Below are 19659 nucleotides of genomic sequence, written 5' to 3'. Positions count from 1 at the left end.
AACTAGCCTTTCTAGCTAAATGAGGTTTTGCTTGTTGGGCAATTATGTCTTATAATAAGGGTGGCTAGTAGGACTGTAACGATATGCGTATCGAAATCGCGATACGCAGAGCCACGATCCGTATCGCGATACAAGAAGGCAGAATCGCGGTACACCCTTTCAAACTTCTCCTCAGCCCAAAAACAGAGGCGCTTCCAAACTTCAATTTATGAATACTTTACTTTTTATTTAAATTACATTTTAAACTTACTTAAATTACTTTTATTTTTTTATATCTATTAGTAAGTCGTTTTTTCACCGACCTGCGACAATCTTCTGCGAGTCACGCAACGTCCACACTCGCCACTGGCAGAGCATTCATTTCTTTTAAGCGGTCGCCATTCTGGTTGCGACGCGGGGAGCGAATCTGTAAACAAGCAGCTCATTGGCTGGCTAGGTGTGCCACAAGCCAATCACAATCACTTGACCGGAAAGGCATGCAGTGTTGCCAGATTGGGCAGGTTTAGGTGCTTTTTGGCTGGTTTTGAACATATTTTGGGGTGGAAAACGTTAGCAATATCTGGCAACACTGAAGGCATGTCTGCTTGGGCGGAAGCCTTCTGCGGCAGTTACATTTTGACACGCGAGCAATGTTTCACCATAAAAATTCCGTAATTTCCATCTGTTTTCCGCGATCACAGAAAATCATTGGCCCTATGAGAGTGAGACAGTGAGAAAGCCGCCCCCCCCAAAAAAAATCTTAATGGATTTACACGATTTGGAAAAATGACTTTTTCAGAACCGAAAAAAACAGAGCTTCCGGCTCAACAGTATTATTTTGAGAAATAAAACAATCTTTGGATATACATTTGTTCATTTTTGCATACATATTACTCATTCTCTGCAGTGGTCTGAATTATTTGTTATTAAATAGTTAATGTAAGTAAGTAAATGTTAATAAGTCAAATTTACTACTTTAAAAAAAACATTTTAAAAAAATCGTGGGCGTATCGAATCGTGGGTCAAAAATCGCGATACGAATCGAATCGTGAGTTGGGTGTATCGTTACAGCCCTAGTGGCTAGATGTTTTGACTTGAAAATAGACAAATAAACTTCCTAAGATTTTTATTTTTTGCAGTGTAGGGTGGCACGGTGGTGTAGTGGTTAGCATTGTCGCATCACAGCAAGGAGGTCTTGGGTTCGAGCCTGACAGCTGTTGGGACTTTTCTGTGTGGAGTTGGTGTGTTCTCCCTGCGCTTGTGTGGGTTTCCTCTGAGTGCTCCGGTTTCCTCCTACAGTCCAAAGACATGCAGATTAGGTAAAAATACTCAGCCAGTGGGGTTGCACAAGCCAGTGCATTCCATTCTTTGTGCTGGTCGCAAGCCTGGATGAATTAGGGAGGGTTGCGGCAGGAAGGGCATCCAGTGTAAAACCTCTGCCAAATCAAATGACATAGGATCATAAATCAGGAAAAGGATGGGATGGAAGCAGATGATCCACTGTGGCAAACCCTAATGGGAGCAGCCGAAAGAAGATGATCAGTTAAGAAAGACATAACTGTATTTGAGAAGGAAAATTGATGAGAGCAGGGGTTCTTAACCTTGTCTACTGTAAGGCCCACCTATTCATACTTGTAACGAGTTGGGGCCCATTAAAAAAGATCCCCAATTATTTTGCAGAAGTGTAGAAGTTTTATGTCACCAACGTGTCTCTTTTCCAGTTTTTCGATGTCCGTTGGTATGTTTTTCTCTGGTAAATATGCGTGAAGAATATATAATGAAGTTTTGGTAGCTTTTCGGGTGTTCAGCGCATCTTTAGTTTCAGTTTATTTATTTAGTGCTTAATCTGAGCACTGAATTAACGTTGTCTTCTCTCTCTCCTGACTGACAAAGAAATGATTGTGCGCATGCGCAGCAGAAAAGTTTTGTCATTGGATCCTCGCATGAGCTCCATCATGTGACGTCATGTTGTCTTGACAATGTGCAAGATTATAACAATATTGCACGTTCATTCTCCATTGGGGAGAGTGGTGTAATACATGGAGGATATGCCATCGTGAAATACCGTGACCTCGGCCTTGAAAATAATGACCTCAGCCCAGAGGCCCTCGGTCAGTATTTTCAAGACCTCGGTCACGGTATTTCACGATACGGACCTCCCAGCTTGTAAATAATATATACTGTATATATTGAACAAAGAATGAAAAAAACTAGCTGTTTGTTTCTTTTATTTCAATTTCTGACTTCTGAAAAACATTACTGTATAAACTTTATTCTTTCAGCTTCTAGCAATTCTAGCAAAATTCAGAAATACTGTTATCATTTTTGATACAGAAATGGCACACATAACAGCTGAAACAACCAGTCAAATAACAGTCTTACACTATAGTTTATACATGTACAGTAATTTTTCACTTACAGTAGCACTTGGTGAATGACAGTCATTAAAGCATAATGGTTATCATAACTATAACTGCTTTTTGGAGACGGATGTACAAGGGTAAGTCAAAAAGTTCTAAGGCAAGTTGAAGAAAAATCTTTATTTATGAAAATAACAAAGCTATTTCTCTACATCTCATCTCATTATCTCTAGCCGCTTTATCCTGTTCTACAGGGTCGCAGGCGAGCTGGAGCCTATCCCAGCTGACTACGAGGGAAAGGCGGGGTACACCCTGGACAAGTCGCCAGGTCATCACAGGGCTGACACATAGACACAGACAACCATTCACACTCACATTCACACCTACGGTTAATTTAGAGTCACCAGTTAACCTAACCTGCATGTCTTTGGACTGTGGGGGAAACTGGAGCACCCGGAGGAAACCCACGCGGACACGGGGAGAACATGCAAACTCCACACAGAAAGGCCCTCGCCGGCCACGGGGCTTGAACCCGGACCTTCTTGCTGTGAGGCGACAGCGCTAACCACTACACCACCGTGCCGCCCATTTCTCTACATATCCTCCATTTAAGTCTAAACGCTTCTGCAAGCGATGTTTCCACCGGAGAATTCCTTCTTTGTAGAATTCTGGGGGATGTCTTTCACACCTTTTTGAAATTATAACGTCTGTCTTAGAACTTTTTGACTTACCGTCATATGTGCAGGAAGAGTGTCTTTATTATAAAAGAAACAAACAGGCATATAGTCCAAAATGGCAGGTTGAATCAATAACGATAAACAGGCAGAAGGGTCGAGCGAGGCACAAACAGACTAAACTGGACAAGACAAGATCGGAAAGCAAAACAGAAACGAGAGCCAATAACCAGGAAGACAATACAATAACAGCGGCTCAGTAATGGCGATAAATAATGCAATACTTCGCACCGTGTAGATGTGTGCAGCGTCCTTTTATGTGCACGCTGATTGTGCTTAATCCAGGGCAGGTGCTCATTGTTAGAGGCGTGTGCTGTTCAGAGTGCACGAGTGAAAGACTGTTGCATGGATGTGACAACCACTTTCCTTTCACTGAACTAGTAAATACACAGTGATGAAAAGGTTATGGTCAGGACAAATGAAAAATCTTGCCGCTTGTCCGACTAGACAAGTGGATTAAAAAGTGAACGTCGAGCTATGTATTAGGTTACGGGAAAACCCCTCTAGACGGCCAAACTCGCTGATGTAGGGATTAGTATTTCTAGCAATATTTATTGATTTTTTTTTTTTGTGTGAAAGATAACGACACAAAAACACCCAAACGTAAATGTGACTAATATATGAAAAACTAACAGATGGGGTTGGGTTTTTTTTGGTTTTTTTAATGCATCAAGTTGATGCAGTCGTTTATTTTTTTGGGCGTATTTCCATTCTAATCTGCATCAAATACGCAGGAATCCTGCGTCAGGGGAAACCCTGCCTTCTGGTCTTTTTCCCTGTAACACAACAAATCTAATCATAAATAGCTTAGCTGAGGAGTTAAATCAGACATGTTACTTAACCCTCTGATGCAAAACATATGCACACCCCTTCTAATGCACAACATGGGTCAAAAATGACCCGTATTCATTTTCCAGGTTATTTCATGCTGACTGAGTTTTTCTTTGCTCTATCTTTTGAAATCAATTTATTTTATGATTGAATATTCCAAGTATTCTTTAAATATCTTGTTTTTAATTACCACAAATCATTAATTTAATTTTTTCTTTCCTACTTTAGGAACAAAAATACTTTTTATATTACTACACATGGGTCATCCAAGTGTGATTTCAAATTAAATGTCTTAATACTATAATAATAATTTGTTTCAAGTAATTACTTTAGCAGTGAATGGGGCCAGTTATTTATTTAATATTTGCAATGTTTGTCATTTTGTCACACATACACATACCTCCTGATAACAGATAACATGGCTGTTGAACTGAACTTTATCTGTGGTTTAACAACTGTAAACTGGTGAAATGTGACCAAACAAAATAAAACACAACTGAACACATCACTAGAGCACAAATTGCCATCTCAATTTTTATATGCCTCACAAATGATCACTAATACCCCTTTTCCACCAAATCAGTTCCAGGGCTGGTTCGGGGCCAGTGCTGGTTCAGGTTCACAACTCGTTCAACTTGCGAGCCAGCTGAGAACCAGTTTGCTTTTCCATAGCTCGCAGTGCTAAGGGAAGCCACGTCAGTTACGTTGTTGTATACGTCAATTACGTCGCTGTATACGTCAGTTACGTCGCTACGTTTGCATAAACCTTGGCGCGAATATCAAAGCAAAAACAACACGGAAGAAGCAGCAGCAACAACAACAATAATAATAATGCATGACTTCGTGTTTGTACAGCTGCTGCTTCTCGTCGCTTAAAAATGGCGATCTTTTGCGGTCTTGCTATTGTTGTTGGTCTTAACAACTCCGCCCCCCCGCTGACGTAAGCGGTTCTTTCCTCTGGCCCAGCAGAGAGTTGGTGCTAGCCTGGAACCGGTTTTTCTGGCCCCAGAGCCAGTTCTTTGTCAGTGAAACAGAAAACCCGGTTCCAAACTAAGCACTGGCCCCGAACCAGCCCTGGAACTGCTTTGGTGGAAAAGGGGCATAAGTGTTTGTGCTCCTTGCACACAGGCCTGGTGCACTGGGAACACCAGCTGCTGGCTTTTCTGTCTTTCGAAAGTGGGCAGATCGCGCACCTCTTCCTCTTCCTTTGGCCCTCCTGCCTCATGTCCTCTTGTAGCTGGGTGGTGGCTGTGTTTTGTTTTTTTAACCCACACCTTCCCATTGCCTCAATAATATGCTTCTGGAGTTTGGGTGTGCCCTCCATGCGCCTCTTCATATGTGGCATGACGAGCTCTTTGCCCAGCTCCTTGATAAATAGCCGGCGTGCATTGCTCGCACCACCCATATAATCAGGGTGTTGTGCAGTGAAGTTGGTGTAGGCATTGAGTGTCGCAACATCCAGTATATTGTACCAGAGAACCATGGGCCATCTCCTTGTTCTCCGCTGACATGTGTAGTTGCTAACCATTTGATCCATTGTGTCCACTCCTCCTTTTGTTTTATTGTAGTACTGGATCACTTCTGGTTTCTTCTTCTGACTAAAGTAAAACTAACTAAAGTAGAATATGTCAACAGCTCGTTAGCTAATAGTAATTACTTGTAACTTTCTGACAAGTAATCGACTCACTCTCAAGGGAACCTAAACATAATCAATTTTTTTCTAAGGTAACGTTAGAACAATTGAAAAACATTACTTGCATGTATTAGATGGGCAAAGGGCGCTGTGCTGTGCTGAGCTGTGAAATGTCTGACACAAGCACAATTCACAGTTCCCACCAAACGCTGGAGTAAATGCATGCGGGTCGGTTCTGACCCATGTGTGTAAACTTGATGTAGAATTACAAAAGCTGTGCTTGTTCATAACTTAAGAAAGGAAAAATAAAAATGATGATTTGTGCTAAACAAAAACAAGATATTTGCTGCATATTTGGAAAAGTAAATGACAAATTGAATTTATTTCAAAATAGAAACACTCAGCCATACATGAAATAAGCTGGAAAATGAATGCAGGTCGTTTTTGACCCATGTTGTGCATTAGAAGGGTAGTGATACAAAAAGGGTTTTTATTCAAAAAGTAAGAAAGGAAAAAATAAAATAAGGATGTATGATGATCAAAAACAAGTTAATTGAGGAATACCTTGAATACTGAATGATGGGATTAATTTATTGCAAAGATATAGAAGATAAAAACTCAGCCGGGTCACTTTTGACCCATGTTTTGCATAAAAGGGTTAAAGAAAAAACGTGTAACTATGGAGTCCATATTGGGAAGATCTACATTCATCCCACATTACTCATTAGTCATCATTTGCATGTTCTGTTTTTTTTTTTTTTTTCCAAAATGTCTCCTGCAGTTGAGTAATTAAATGCATCCTGAGTCATCCCCGGTATCACTTATTCATGTCGCCCAGCCCTCTTTTAACCTACATTAACATAAACTCAAGGATTCCACAGTCCCCGCTGCTGTAACCTAACAGTGCTTTAATTAGCATGCACCGAACAATATCTTTGATGTCAGGGAAGAAGTTTATGAAGACGGGCACTTGGTACCACCCTGAGACACTGCGTACCAGGGGAAAGCAGAATAGCTGAATATAAATGAATCCTGGGTACGGGAACAGAATTTGGGGAATGTAGATTAGACTTTTAGATTAGGACGCTGTTTCATCATGAATGTTTGAATTAATGGAATGTGAGCACGGTTCTCCTTCACAGAAAAAAGTTGATGCGCTGCTGAACTGTCCAACACTTTTTTTTGTTTTTTCTTTTTTAATAGATACAGTTCCATTAGTTCGTTTTATGTACAAGAGGTACAAGATGAGCAGATTGCACGGGCCAAAAACACACTTTCAGTACACCATTAAGCTAAACAGTCTACTCGCACCGCTATTATTTATTTATCGCATCTTCTTTCTATCCAATGCCAACTTCAATGCCACCTCAAACAAGTGAAAAAATGTCTTCTTTTACTCCTGTATACTTTAGTGGAGGGGTCTTCAACATTTTTCAGGCCAAGGACCCCCTGCTAGTGTCCCCTGTTAGTGTCAACCTTAGAAGCCTGTTAGAGAGAGTCCAACGACGTGCAACGTGCTGGATACTACAACAGCGTATTGGGGATGCTACTTACACAGACAGACTCAGAAGCCTGCACTTGCTTCCTCTGACTTATGATGGGGAGATTAGAGACTTAGGGTGTATTCAGACCAGGATAGCTCGATAGTTCACTTGCTTTGGTCCGAACCAAATGTTTTTTTTATTTTTTCATTTTGGTGCGGTTCGCTTTCACACCGTACATTTTTGTAAGCGGACCAAAATCTGTCAACAAAGCCACGCGCCCTGAGGTCGTTCAGCTATTGGTCAGAGACGACACGCGCACAAAGCGTTAAATTCAAAAGTAGCCATGGAGGCTTTCCGTGCTGTTATTCTTTTTAATGTCATCAAAGCTATATGCTTTTTCCAGTTTTTACTGTTTTCACAATTGTGCGATTACTATGCTGTTGTACAAGTAATTTATCAACGACGACGACAAAGGGCAAGGCGGCTACGGAGGATAGCGCTGATGAGCGCACATCATGTTGTGACAGTTCTGGCTCTTCACGTAATAGATGAATTTCTTTTTTGCGTCGCTAGTACCGCCACTTTTTGAAAGAATGTCCCTGATTTTAATGTAGGTCTGACGGAGTTTCTTCACTTTTAGCCGACATTGTTCTGGGGAGCGCGTGAACCCCTTCTCCTTCATTTTCTCACTGAATACAGCAAACACGTCGCCATTTTTGTGTGTTCTCTCCAAAAGCTCAGATATGTGGACATCTGCCCATATATCCACAAGGGTACGCGTTTCTTCCTCGGCCCACGTTTGCCCCCTACTCATTTTTTGTACTCTGTAGTCTAGCCTACCACTGGTCTGAATGACTGAACGACTGTTGTAAGGTTCCCTTGACAACCGAAACAGTGTTTGCACTTTGCGGTGGAGTGTCGAGACTCTGTTTCCCATAATGCTCGACAAACGACGGAAGCTCCCAAGGTACAAAAAAGCAAAACTGTCAGATTAGGTCCGGTCTCCTTTCACACCTCCAAAAGGTCCGCACCAGGGTTCCTTTGGTCCGGACCGAGTCCGACCTTGCAGCTCGGTCTCGGTCCGCTTGTTTGGTCCGGACCAGAGTTCGGTGGTTTGTATTCAGACCAACCCAAAAGGTCCGGACCAAGGGAAATTTGGTTCGTTTGGTCCGGACCAAACAACGTAGGTGTGAATACGCCCTTAGTCTTTGTATAGAAATGCATTAATGGCCAAACAGATTTGAACATAAACCTCTACGTGTCTTTTGTAACTCATGACCGGTCTAGGGCCCAAAATCCGAAATTAATTTTAAAACCTACTCACTGCAGAACTTCAACTTATCAGGCCTCATTCTTCAATAGGATTGTTAAACCATGGAACTATGTATGTAAATATTTTTCCCCAGATAAATTCCGTAGCCTCCCTGTTTTCAAATCATCCCTGTTAGAGCTGTACTTTGAATTACTGACCTCCACCTATAATATGGACTTTTCATGTACTTGGTCTGTGTACCGTGACCGTGGTTGCCACAGATCAATTTAGTCTAATTTTAATTGTATGATTTTTCTCTTTAATACCTTCGGGGAAACGCCTTGCATGGGTCGCCCGTTCGCATTCTCCCCTTTGGGCTGACTTACTTTATTATGTTTATTTTTTTATGTTTATTTCTTTTTTTTATGTTTATTTTGTAACAGTCCAATAAAGTTGGTAAAAAAAAAAAAACTGATGAATAGATGGAGCGGGAACCCCCTACTATATATATTGTATAAAATTGTGTTTTATATCAAACTGGGCCTAGTGCCATGTATAAACATAGCTACCCTGTAATTGTGCATTCAATTCTAAGCTATTCAAATAATACACAGGTTCATGTATTCATGTTTTTATTTTAAACATGTGCAAGGTACAGGGTGGCCGTGCCACTGCCGTTTATAAACATACATCTTGCATACAACTCTGAACTCATCTCGTCTCATTATCTCTAGCCGCTTTATCCTGTTCTACAGGGTCGCAGGCAAGCTGGAGCCTATCCCAGCTGACTACGGGTGAAAGGCGGGGTACACCCTGGACAAGTCGCCAGGTCATCACAGGGCTGACACATAGACACAGACAACCATTCACACTCACATTCACACCTACGGTCAGTTTAGAGTCACCAGTTAACCTAACCTGCATGTCTTTGGACTGTGGGGGAAACCGGAGCACCCGGAGGAAACCCACGCGGACACGGGGAGAACATGCAAACTCCACACAGAAAGGCCCTCGCCGACCACGGGGCTTGAACCCAGACCTTCTTGCTGTGAGGCGACAGCGCTAACCACTACACCACCGTGCCGCCCACAACTCTGAACTATTAAAATAATTCACAGATTCATGTAGAAGGGACAGTGAATCCTCAAGCCATCTTTGGATGGCATATATACTCCTACATTAGTGAGATGTCTGACCCTGATGAGTAGCACACAACTTCTCTAACCTTGGATGGATGGAGGTTGTCAGGCAGAGGGTCATATCAGCCTCAGGCTGCAGTCTTGACCTGTATCTGTTTTTCAGGTAGGTGAGTGAGGAAAATCCACTTTCACAAAGATGTGTTGTTGCAAAGGGCAAAAGGCTCATCGTAGCTTTTGCTGCCAATTGTGGAAAGTCTTTCTGGCAAGAGATCCAGAACTGGGTGAGTGGTTTAGTTTCATTCTGAACGTATGGTTAGCACTGTCGCCTCACAGCAAGAAGGTTCGGGTTCGAACCCAGCAGCCGGCGAGGGCTTTTTGTGTGGAGTTTGCATTTGTTCTCTCCGTGTCTGCGTGGATTTCCTACGGGTGCTCCAGTTTCCCCCACAGTCCAAAGACCTGCGGTTAGGTTAATATGGGACGGCCTTGGGCTGAGGTGCCCTTGAGCGAGGCAGCTAACTCCCAACTGCTCCCCGGGCGCTGTTAGCATGGCTGCCCACTGCTCTGGCTATGTGTGTGTGCTCATTGCTCATTGTGTGTTCACTGCTTCAGATGGGTTAAACTTGTCCAGGGTGTACCCCGCCTTTCGCCCGTAGTCAGCTGGGATAGGCTCCAGCTTGCCTGCGACCCTGTAGAGCAGGATAAAGCGGCTAATGAGATGAGATGAGATATGCAAGTTTGGTGACCCAGACATTGTCACTGAAAAGTGCAGCCAGCTCTGTGCGTTTTTGGAGAAGTAAAAACTCCCGAACAGACGTGCGTAATTCCAACACATGTGACAGCGGTGTTCCACGTGAAAGCCATCGAACCTCAGAATGGTACAGTAGCGCAGTGTGTTCTTCTCCCTCAGCATCACAGAGATTAGAGAAGAGACGCGTTTGCAAAGCACTCTTCTTGACGATATTGACAACTTTCACGACCGAGTCCATGACATCTGACAATTCTGCGCTCATGTCTTTGGCAACAAGTGACTCCCTGTGTAGCATGCAGTGCGTCGCGGAGCCACATCCCTTACAAGTGCGATTAGTCCACTTTTTAAACCAGCCATGGCTCATGCACCATCGGTGCACAGCGCAATACATTTTGTCCATGGAATGTCATTTTCTCTGAAAAAAACATCAATCACTTTGAAGATTTCAGAACTAGTTGCGCGTTCAGGAAGCCGCTTACAAAACAAAAATTCCTCCTGCATTTCCTTTTGATCGACAAAGCGCACAAACGCCAGAAGCTTTGACACGTCTGTTGATTCATCCAATTGTAATGCAAATGCATCTGCCAACCTCAGCTTCTCTATCAGTTGCACCCTCACATCAGATGCCATCTCGTCAATGCGGCGAGCAACGGTTGTGTCCGACACTGGAATAGTTTTCAGTTTATTAATGTCAATATCATTCCCATACATTGTTTTACACGTGTCAGTTGCTGAAGGCAGTATTAAATCCTCTCCAAGTGTGTACAGTATGTCTGTTTCTTCTGGGCAATCCGAAGAGCAACTTGATAAGAGCATTTCAAAGCTAGCTCACCAACTTTGGCTGATTTTCTCATCAATGTCTGTTGACCTTGGAGGGATTTGAGACTAGTTTGGAAGTATTCAACAGGTTTATCTTTTAAGTGGCTGTGGGTTGTCTGCAAGTGACGCTGCAGCTTTGATGGCTTCATAGATTCGTTTGACAGCACAAAGGTATCTTCTTTTCAATAATATTGCAGCGTGCGTCTTGTGTCTGGGATCTTAGTCAGCTGGGGACTGAATAGGTTCGGCCAATCACGGGGAACCTGACAGAGCCAGCTTGTAACATGCGGCCTCGTGATTGGCACAGCAGCGATAGGGGCGGGGTCCTCCTCTTTGTATACAGAAGGCTTGGAGGGACAGGGCTAGGCTGGTCTCGTGCTGTGAGAGACCTCCTGTGTGTCCTGAATGTGTGCATCGCTGACTGAAAGATAACATTATCTGCCTCCATTTATCCGTTCACTACAATATGTTGGAGTCATGTTAATGTGTATTTAAAGACATTTAAGTTTGTTTGAAAAAAATTTTAAAAATATAAAAAATTGTCTAATCAACCACAAATTTCGCAGCACCTGCACGGATCCCCTAGGGGTTGCGGACCCCCTGTTGAAGACCTCTGCTTTAGGGTTTTATCCTACAATCCAGCATTTTCTTCTGCACAAATTTCTCAGAAGACCTGGTTGACCATAAAACACAGGCTCTTGTGACTGTGTTTATTGTGTTCAGGTCCAGGAGGCAATAACGCCGCTGCAGTGGGAATCTCTCAGTCCCAGTCTCGCGCCATGATCGCTGCAGCCGCACGCAGACGAGACTCCAGCCACAACGAACTGTACTACGAGGAGGCCGAGCATGAGAGACGTGTCCGTAAGCGCAAGGCCAGGTGAGAAATCCAAACCCATTTCCTGGATCGGATTATGTTACTTATTCATGAGTGCTTTAACAGCTCCTAATTCCCATTTGAGGGCTATTTTACTAAGAAAGCCAGTATAATTTAAGTGATTGCCAATGGCAAGTGTGCTTTTAATTGGCACAAATTTGCATGTTTGTATAAATTGTCTGCACTCTTCTGAAAGGTACAAAAGACACCTGGATTAGCTTGTATTTGGCTGGTGTAAAGTGCCTCCAAAAATACCCTCGCAAATCAGGATTATTTTTCTTTTGTGTAGGTCTGATTGATATTTTCGTTTCTCAGTTAATTAAAAGTAATCAGCACCGTTAGGCATGCAACGATATATCATGTGGTGATAACTTGCAATATAAATGTATGACTTATTGAATTGACAAATCGCGATTATTATCAGGCCAGGTAATCTCCTAGTTTTTCCTAGCTGCAATTGTGTTGTTTAGACAGCACAGGGTGCTGTAACGTACAATAGCAGGAATGCACCCTTAGCGGAAGTAACACAGCTCTAATAGACTGCCAAATGCCAAAGAAAAGAGAAGCAAATGGAGGTAAAAGTTTATGAAGAAAAGGCCTATCTGTTACTAACTTTTTCATTTTTAATAAAAGGAATATTTTAGTTAATAGACTAATTATATTTTACTCGAATAAATTTACAAATGAGGGAAAATAATTATTGTTGGTTATTAAGAAAATGAACAAAGTTCCTTCCATCCATCCATCCATCCATCCATCCATAACCGCTTATCCTGTGCAGGGTTGCGGGCAAGCTGAAGCCTATCCCAGCTGACTATGGGCGAGAGGCAGGGTACACCCTGGACAAGTCACCAGATCATTGCAGGGCTGACACATAGACACAGACAACCATTCACACTCACATTCACACCTACGGTCAATTTAGAGTCACCAGTTAACCTAACCTGCATGTCTTTGGACTGTGGGGGAAACCGGAGCACCCGGAGGAAACCCACGCGGACATGGGGAGAACATGCAAACTCCACACAGAAAGGCCCTCGCCGGCCCCGGGGCTCGAACCCAGGACCTTCTTGCTGTGAGGCGACAGTGTTAACCACTACACCACCGTGCTGCTCCATGAACAATTTTTAAGTTGATAAAGAATAGGAAAATAAATGTTGCTTTTTTTAGGTCATAAAACTTTCTTTAGGTTTTTTTTTTTTTTCAAAAATATACTGTGAAAATGGGTGACATGGGGACCTTGCTGTGTAGAGTTAGCATGTTCTCCCCGTGTCCGCGTGGGTTTCCTCCGGGTGCTCCGGTTTCCCCCACAGTCCAAAGACATGCAGGTTAGGTTAACTGGTGACTCTAAATTGACCGTAGGTGTGAATGTGAGTGTGAATGGTTGTCTGTGTCTATGTGTCAGCCCTGTGATGACCTGGCGACTTGTCCAGGGTGTACCCCACCTTTCGCCCGTAGTCAGCTGGGATAGGCTCCAGCTTGCCTGCGACCCTGTAGAACAGGATAAAGCGGCTACAGATAATGAGATGAGATGAGATGAGATCTCATTCAAGACACTTGATTCACATAAACAAATCTTATCCACTTTCATCAATTTTAAATTATTACTGTACCACAGTTTTCTCATAAATGTTGCATTAGACTAGACTTTTACAAACGCACTGCTTTGTATTTACTCCTCCAGACTGGTGGTGGCTGTGGAAGAGGCTTTCACACACATCCGGCGCGTGCAGGAAGAGGAACAGAAGAAGTCTCCAGGAGATGTGATGGACCCGCGCGAGGCGGCACAGGCCATCTTCCCATCAATGGCACGAGCGCTGCAGAAATACCTGCGCACAACACGGCAGCAGCACTGCCATAGCATGGAGAGCATCCAGCAGCACCTGGCCTTCTGTATCACACACAACATGACACCAAAGGTAAAGAGAAACACAAACACACACTGACAGTGTGAAATGTAAAGGTTGATAGAGCCATATGAAGAGTTGTGATATATTGATACAACTGTTTTGTAGTTATGAGTAATTTCACAAGGAGATTGAAATTATTACCACCTCGTAAGCAGGATTTGATCCTTCCTGAGCTGTACATTACACTGTACACTCATCAGCCACTTTAATAGGAACTTGTTCTTGATTCTAAGATTCCTGTTCTTGGCTGGCAGGACTGGAACCCAATGTGTTCTTCTGCTGTTGCATACTGAGATGCTTTTCTGCTCAGCACGGTTGTAAAGAGTTGCTATGAGTTGCTGTATCCTTCCTGGCAGCTCAAACTAATCTGGCCATTTTCCTCTGAGCTCTCTTATCAACAAGGCGTTTGTTTCCACCCACAGAACTGTCGCTCACTCAGTGTTTTTTGTTTTATGCACCACTCTGTGTAAACTCTAGAGACTGTTGTGTGTGAAAACCCCAGGAGATCAGCAGTTTCTGAAATACTTTTATTCAACTGACTTTTTTTTAATGTATTTACTTTCTTATCCATTCGTAGACATCTCAGACGCTAGCTGGCTGTGCTGTGAAAACTGTGCATGCAGACGCGAATTTAAGTTTCCGAATCTGTCATCGCATAACTCTTGAATCTTTTCTATCGTGAATACTATCATTAAAAAGCTTATAATCTCTGCTTTCCAAAGAAATTTAGCTCGTTCAGATCTGTTCAGTACTTTGGGAGTAACAGCAGGTTGAAGTTGGTACAACAGAGTAACATACATGTCAACCTATACGGAATGTCCGTATTTTATACGGATTTGATTCAATAAATGTAGTATACAGGCGTACAAATAAAGTTATACGGATTCTTTAAAAAAAAACTTCAATATTTATTTAGAGCTATAATCAATTCCCACAATGATAAAAGAGCGCATAACATTTACAAACGTACTGTACACCACAGAAAGCACAAACAGCCAGTAAAGAGTCTTATGAAATCGCGTGTTATCTTGTGGTAGCGAGACTTCGTTCCACTTTTGATCATGCGCACACTGCATTGCAAGAATCCCGCCAACCGGGAAGTAACATTTTGTTTGAAACGCGTATTTCCACCTGAGCGACTTTCACTAGCGACTGAAAAGATTCTGAACGGGCACTCCGGCAAGATCAACACAGACACTTGCTGTGACGTGCAGCCTAGTGAGGTATTGGTGCAGAGCGCTAAAAAAGCTGTCATGGAGTACAATTCAGAACATTAGAGTGACACTTTGTGTTTTTGTCGAACATTGGAGCTTTGTATTCATTCTGAAGGTTTATTGTTATTAATATTGAATAAAAAGTAACTTGGATATCTCATCTCATTATCTCTAGCCGCTTTATCCTGTTCTACAGGGTCGCAGGCAAGCTGGAGCCTATCCCAGCTGACTACGGGCGAAAGGCGGGGTACACCCTGGACAAGTCGCCAGGTCATCACAGGGCTGACACATAGACACAGACAACCATTCACACTCACATTCACACCTACGGTCAATTTAGAGTCACCAGTTAACCTAACCTGCATGTCTTTGGACTGTGGGGGAAACCGGAGCACCCGGAGGAAACCCACGCGGACACGGGGAGAACATGCAAACTCCACACAGAAAGGCCCTCGCCGGCCACGGGGCTCGAACCCAGGACCTTCTTGCTGTGAGGCGACAGCGCTAACCACTACACCACCGTGCAGCCCTAACTTGGATATATCATTGTTAATTATCATTCAAATTTTAGGTAAATTATTTTAATTTGCATCTTATAAGGATTTTATAAGGGAAATACGGATTTTGGAGGTTGGTTATACAGGTTTGATTGACCAAACTGCCGGTGCTTTTTGAGTCACGGGAAGGCAGTCAGGCTCGCTCTCTTCTGATCAGTTTCCGACTGGATTACTCATGAATATCAATCAGATAACTTTTATAGGGATGTTCTCCAGCTCTCACTGTTTCTGATGAAGTATTCAGCAAAATTTTCCATCAGCTAGTTTTGATGTTATGATTCACAGGAGACTTTGAAGTGAGTTTTCATAGCTTTGCCTACTTATTTTTTAAATTTTTTTCAAATCAAACTGATTCATGTAAATAAATAACTATTTTAGAATATAACTGTAGTTGTTTTGATGAAAAATATTGAGATCTTAGTGGTCGGAATGAGATTTAAAAAAAAACGGAAGTCAGAAACACAAGTGTCAATTTCACTTCAGTTAATTGGAGTTGTTTTTTGGATGCGGCTCACACAGATTTTTCAAGGTTTGCCTTGAAAGCTCATCTCATCTCATTATCTCAAGCCGCTTTATCCTTCTACAGGGTCGCAGGCAAGCTGGAGCCTATCCCAGCTGACTACGGGCGAAAGGCGGGGTACACCCTGGACAAGTCGCCAGGTCATCACAGGGCTGACACATAGACACAGACAACCATTCACACTCACATTCACACCTACGGTCAATTTAGAGTCACCAGTTAACCTAACCTGCATGTCTTTGGACTGTGGGGGAAACCGGAGCACCCGGAGGAAACCCACGCGGACACGGGGAGAACATGCAAACTCCACACAGAAAGGCCCTCGCCGGCCCCGGGGCTTGAACCCAGGACCTTCTTGCTGTGAGGCGACAGCGCTAACCACTACACCACTGTGCCGCCCTCGTCTTAAAAGCTGTGGATGTTAATTAAAATAATCATTTATATTCTTTCATATAAACACTACTTTTGAGAAATACAAAGGCCTCCAGAGCACAAAGAGGGTATGAGAAATATTCTTTTATTACTCTCTTATTTTGATAGAGAACGGTAGATGTGAATGGCATTCATTGCTTATTTATGCATATTTTATAATTGACATTGATTTCTCCTTCTTTGTGATGTGTAAATGAGAGTTAAGATCAGCTTTATAGTGCACAAATAAAGCCATTTGGTGAAACTTTGAAGAAGAGAGTGGACCGATTTAACGGTTTACCTAATTAGCATAATTAATAGTAATTCAATACCAATTTGCATAATTAGTTTTTACTAATTTTTTAAACTTTGTATTCAGTATGCAACCATCTATGTGCCTGCCAATTTCCATGTAAATATCTTGAAAGATTAAAAAAGTTATTAAGAAAAAACATTTGATCTCACTGGTTAATGAGGCCCATTTTAGACCATGTGATCGTCATGCAGAATATTATGGCAGCTTTCTAAAAAATTAAGCCGTTTTTTCAGTCTTTGATTTGTAATATCTGAAGAACGGATAAACATATTTTAATTCTGTAAAAGGTATGTTGTTCCGCATTCAATTTTGAATTCAACAAGAGCAGTTTCAAGAAAATTGGATTGAGTTTTCACCTGATATGCCTACTATTCATTATTTTAATGTATTGGATTTTGTGCAGGCGTTTTTGGAGAGCTACCTGACCCCAGGCCCGACGCTGCAGTATGGACGCGAGCGCTGGTTTGGTCGCCAGTGGACACTCATCAGCGAGGCGTCTGTGAACAGCGGCCTCAAGGACGGAACTGTCTTCCTGCTCAAGTGCGTAGACTTCAGCCTGGTGGTCACGGCCAAAAAGATCCCCTACATCCGGCTGTCTGAGGAGTTCATCGACCCCAAATCGCACAAGTTCGTTCTGCGGCTACAGTCAGAGACTTCGGTGTAGGCTAGCAGCTTGTGGTATTGTCTCTATTCACGGTCATTCACAAGCAATTTTTTTTTATTAATTTGGGGGGTTTGCAGTTTTATTATGTTGTCTTTATGTATGTATATATGTATAATATATACATATAAATCTGTATACCACATATTTGAATATATTTCCTTTTATTTTCTCTTTGCTTTGTTGACTGGTTTCTGGTTAAACTGAACAGACATGTTGATCTTCGACTGTGCACAAAGACACAGACGTGATGAGGGATGACATGACGCAAGACTCAGCATTCTTTTTCTAAAATAAGAGACAGTCGAGAGAAAAGAAGAAGAATAAATACACTTGTAAGAGCCCAGTGGACCACTCGTAATGGTGGACGGACCGATTACAAAACGAGACGCATCCTTTCTGCTGTTATTCTGTAGCTCTGATGGACCTGTTCAGGCACATTGCTGTAAATCAGAGCCATCTCATTTGGACTGGATGGGTCCCTCTCGCTGTTGACATCAGAGAACTCCCAGAATGCTCCTCTTTCAGCTGCAGAGTTTGGAGGTTCAAGTGGCAGCCTTTTTTTCTACTGTAAGTCCAAACTAACTCTTGGTGCTCTTTAAAACACATCTGGTTTGTATTTCTGCTGATGATACACAACATAATCATCTTTCTTTCCATATGCACAATGTACAGATGTGAGGTGTTGGTGTGTATCTATTGGAGTGTATTCAGACACGTTCTGTGTTCAGCTGGACAAAATATGATTATTGGTCATTTGATGAAAGCAGTGGTTTTGTTCTTTTAGCATTTGGTTTGATTCAAGCATTTTGTGATTATTATGAGAGTTATTGAGTCGAATCCAAGGGCCAAAAGCAAGCCGATTTTCACTATGCTGCAAATTTCCCACCGGAACCGCTAAAACTGTATCTGTTCAAGGAAGGAGAGTGAACTGAGTTCAGAAAAGATCACAGAACCAGATCAGTGAGCTGGTTCGACTCTTTATCAGGCCACTGACCAGCATTTAGACACTGATTTAATCATATTGTTGTTTATCAGCATCGTTAAAGAGTTCAGTAGTTTCTTAAAGGAAAGACAAAGGGATAGTTTGACCAAAAACAGTAATGTGGCTAATGAATCCAGCATGAAGTCACGCTGCTAGGTTTCTTGTTGTTATTTGCCTGTTTTTTGGTGGAACGATACTGATGATAATCTGAAGCATGGACTTTGGGGACATTCTGTCTGACATCAGGCACATTTTATCAGCAGAGATGATTGTATCCTGCTCTTTCCACTACTTGTCTATGTTAATCATAAGGCCAAAGATAAGACATTACCTGATTCTTTATATGGCGTTTAATAAAGCTTATCATCTGGTTAATAAGAAAGCACTTAAAATTATTGTAGAAATTATGACTAAACACTAATCACCATGAGATCTCAACTCGATTCAGAAAGATGAATAAGGCTTGATAGTTGATAAATGGGGGAAGATTTTTCAAATGGAATGGATTGAGTTTGTTCAAATCAATGTAATATCCAGTTAATTAAACAAAAATGTTGGTCACATTTAGGAGTGGAACGGTGTGCAGGGATGATTGATGGGATGCTGATCATAAAACAGTTATCAGTAACAGCGTTGAGAGCGTAAGTTCGAAACAGCCCCCGAACATGGCCACCATAAACTACACTTCCCACGAACCAAAGCGCCCTCTGTCTCCAACCTATTAAGTACACCTGCCACTCATTTACGCCTTCATCAGCTCTGCTTCTTAAACTCCACTCTCGCTCACATTCAACACGAAGTATTGTGCAGTGTTTATTTCCTGTCGTACCAAGCCGTTTACTTTCTGCCTGCCAGTTCGCTATTCGACCTTTGTTTACGTTTTCCCTGACCTCGTCTCTTAGTCTCTCCTCCAACATTCCGTTTGTTGATCGACCGACCTCCGCCCATCTCTTTGACCACGATTCTAGTCTACTGTTTTGGCTTCGTCTGCAGTTTGCTTCTCCATAAGTGCCTACACCCTGACAGGAAGAAGCAAACTGCAGACGAAGCCAAAACAGCAGACTAGAATCGTGGTCAAAGAGACAGGCGGAGGTCAGTCGATCGACAAATGGAATTTCGGAGGTGAGACTAAGAGATGAGTCGGGGAAAATGTAAGCAAAGGTTGAATAGCGAACTGGCAGACAGAAAGTAAACGGCTCGGTACAACAGGAAATAAACACTGAACAATATTT

The 19659-nt window shown here is 42.4% G+C and overlaps 1 protein-coding gene across 1 annotated transcript in view; it reads left to right on the top strand.

Annotated features, from left to right (window-relative positions):
• LOC132866165 (vang-like protein 1) overlaps positions 1-19064 on the top strand; it is a 217669-nt gene extending 198605 nt beyond the window's left edge. Inside the window, exons 7-9 of the mRNA XM_060898767.1 lie at positions 11703-11856; positions 13538-13772; positions 17185-19064. Coding sequence (XP_060754750.1) covers positions 11703-11856; positions 13538-13772; positions 17185-17445 — 650 coding nt within the window. The 3' untranslated portion in view covers positions 17446-19064. The remainder of the gene's footprint in view (positions 1-11702; positions 11857-13537; positions 13773-17184) is intronic.
• The last annotated feature ends 595 nt before the right edge of the window (positions 19065-19659 follow it).

The sequence above is a fragment of the Neoarius graeffei genome, chromosome 18 (genome assembly GCF_027579695.1).
Source record: "Neoarius graeffei isolate fNeoGra1 chromosome 18, fNeoGra1.pri, whole genome shotgun sequence".
In the NCBI taxonomy this organism is placed as follows: domain Eukaryota; kingdom Metazoa; phylum Chordata; class Actinopteri; order Siluriformes; family Ariidae; genus Neoarius; species Neoarius graeffei.
Note: the sequence above shows the minus strand (reverse complement) of the source record. Positions and strands in the feature narration are given on the sequence as shown.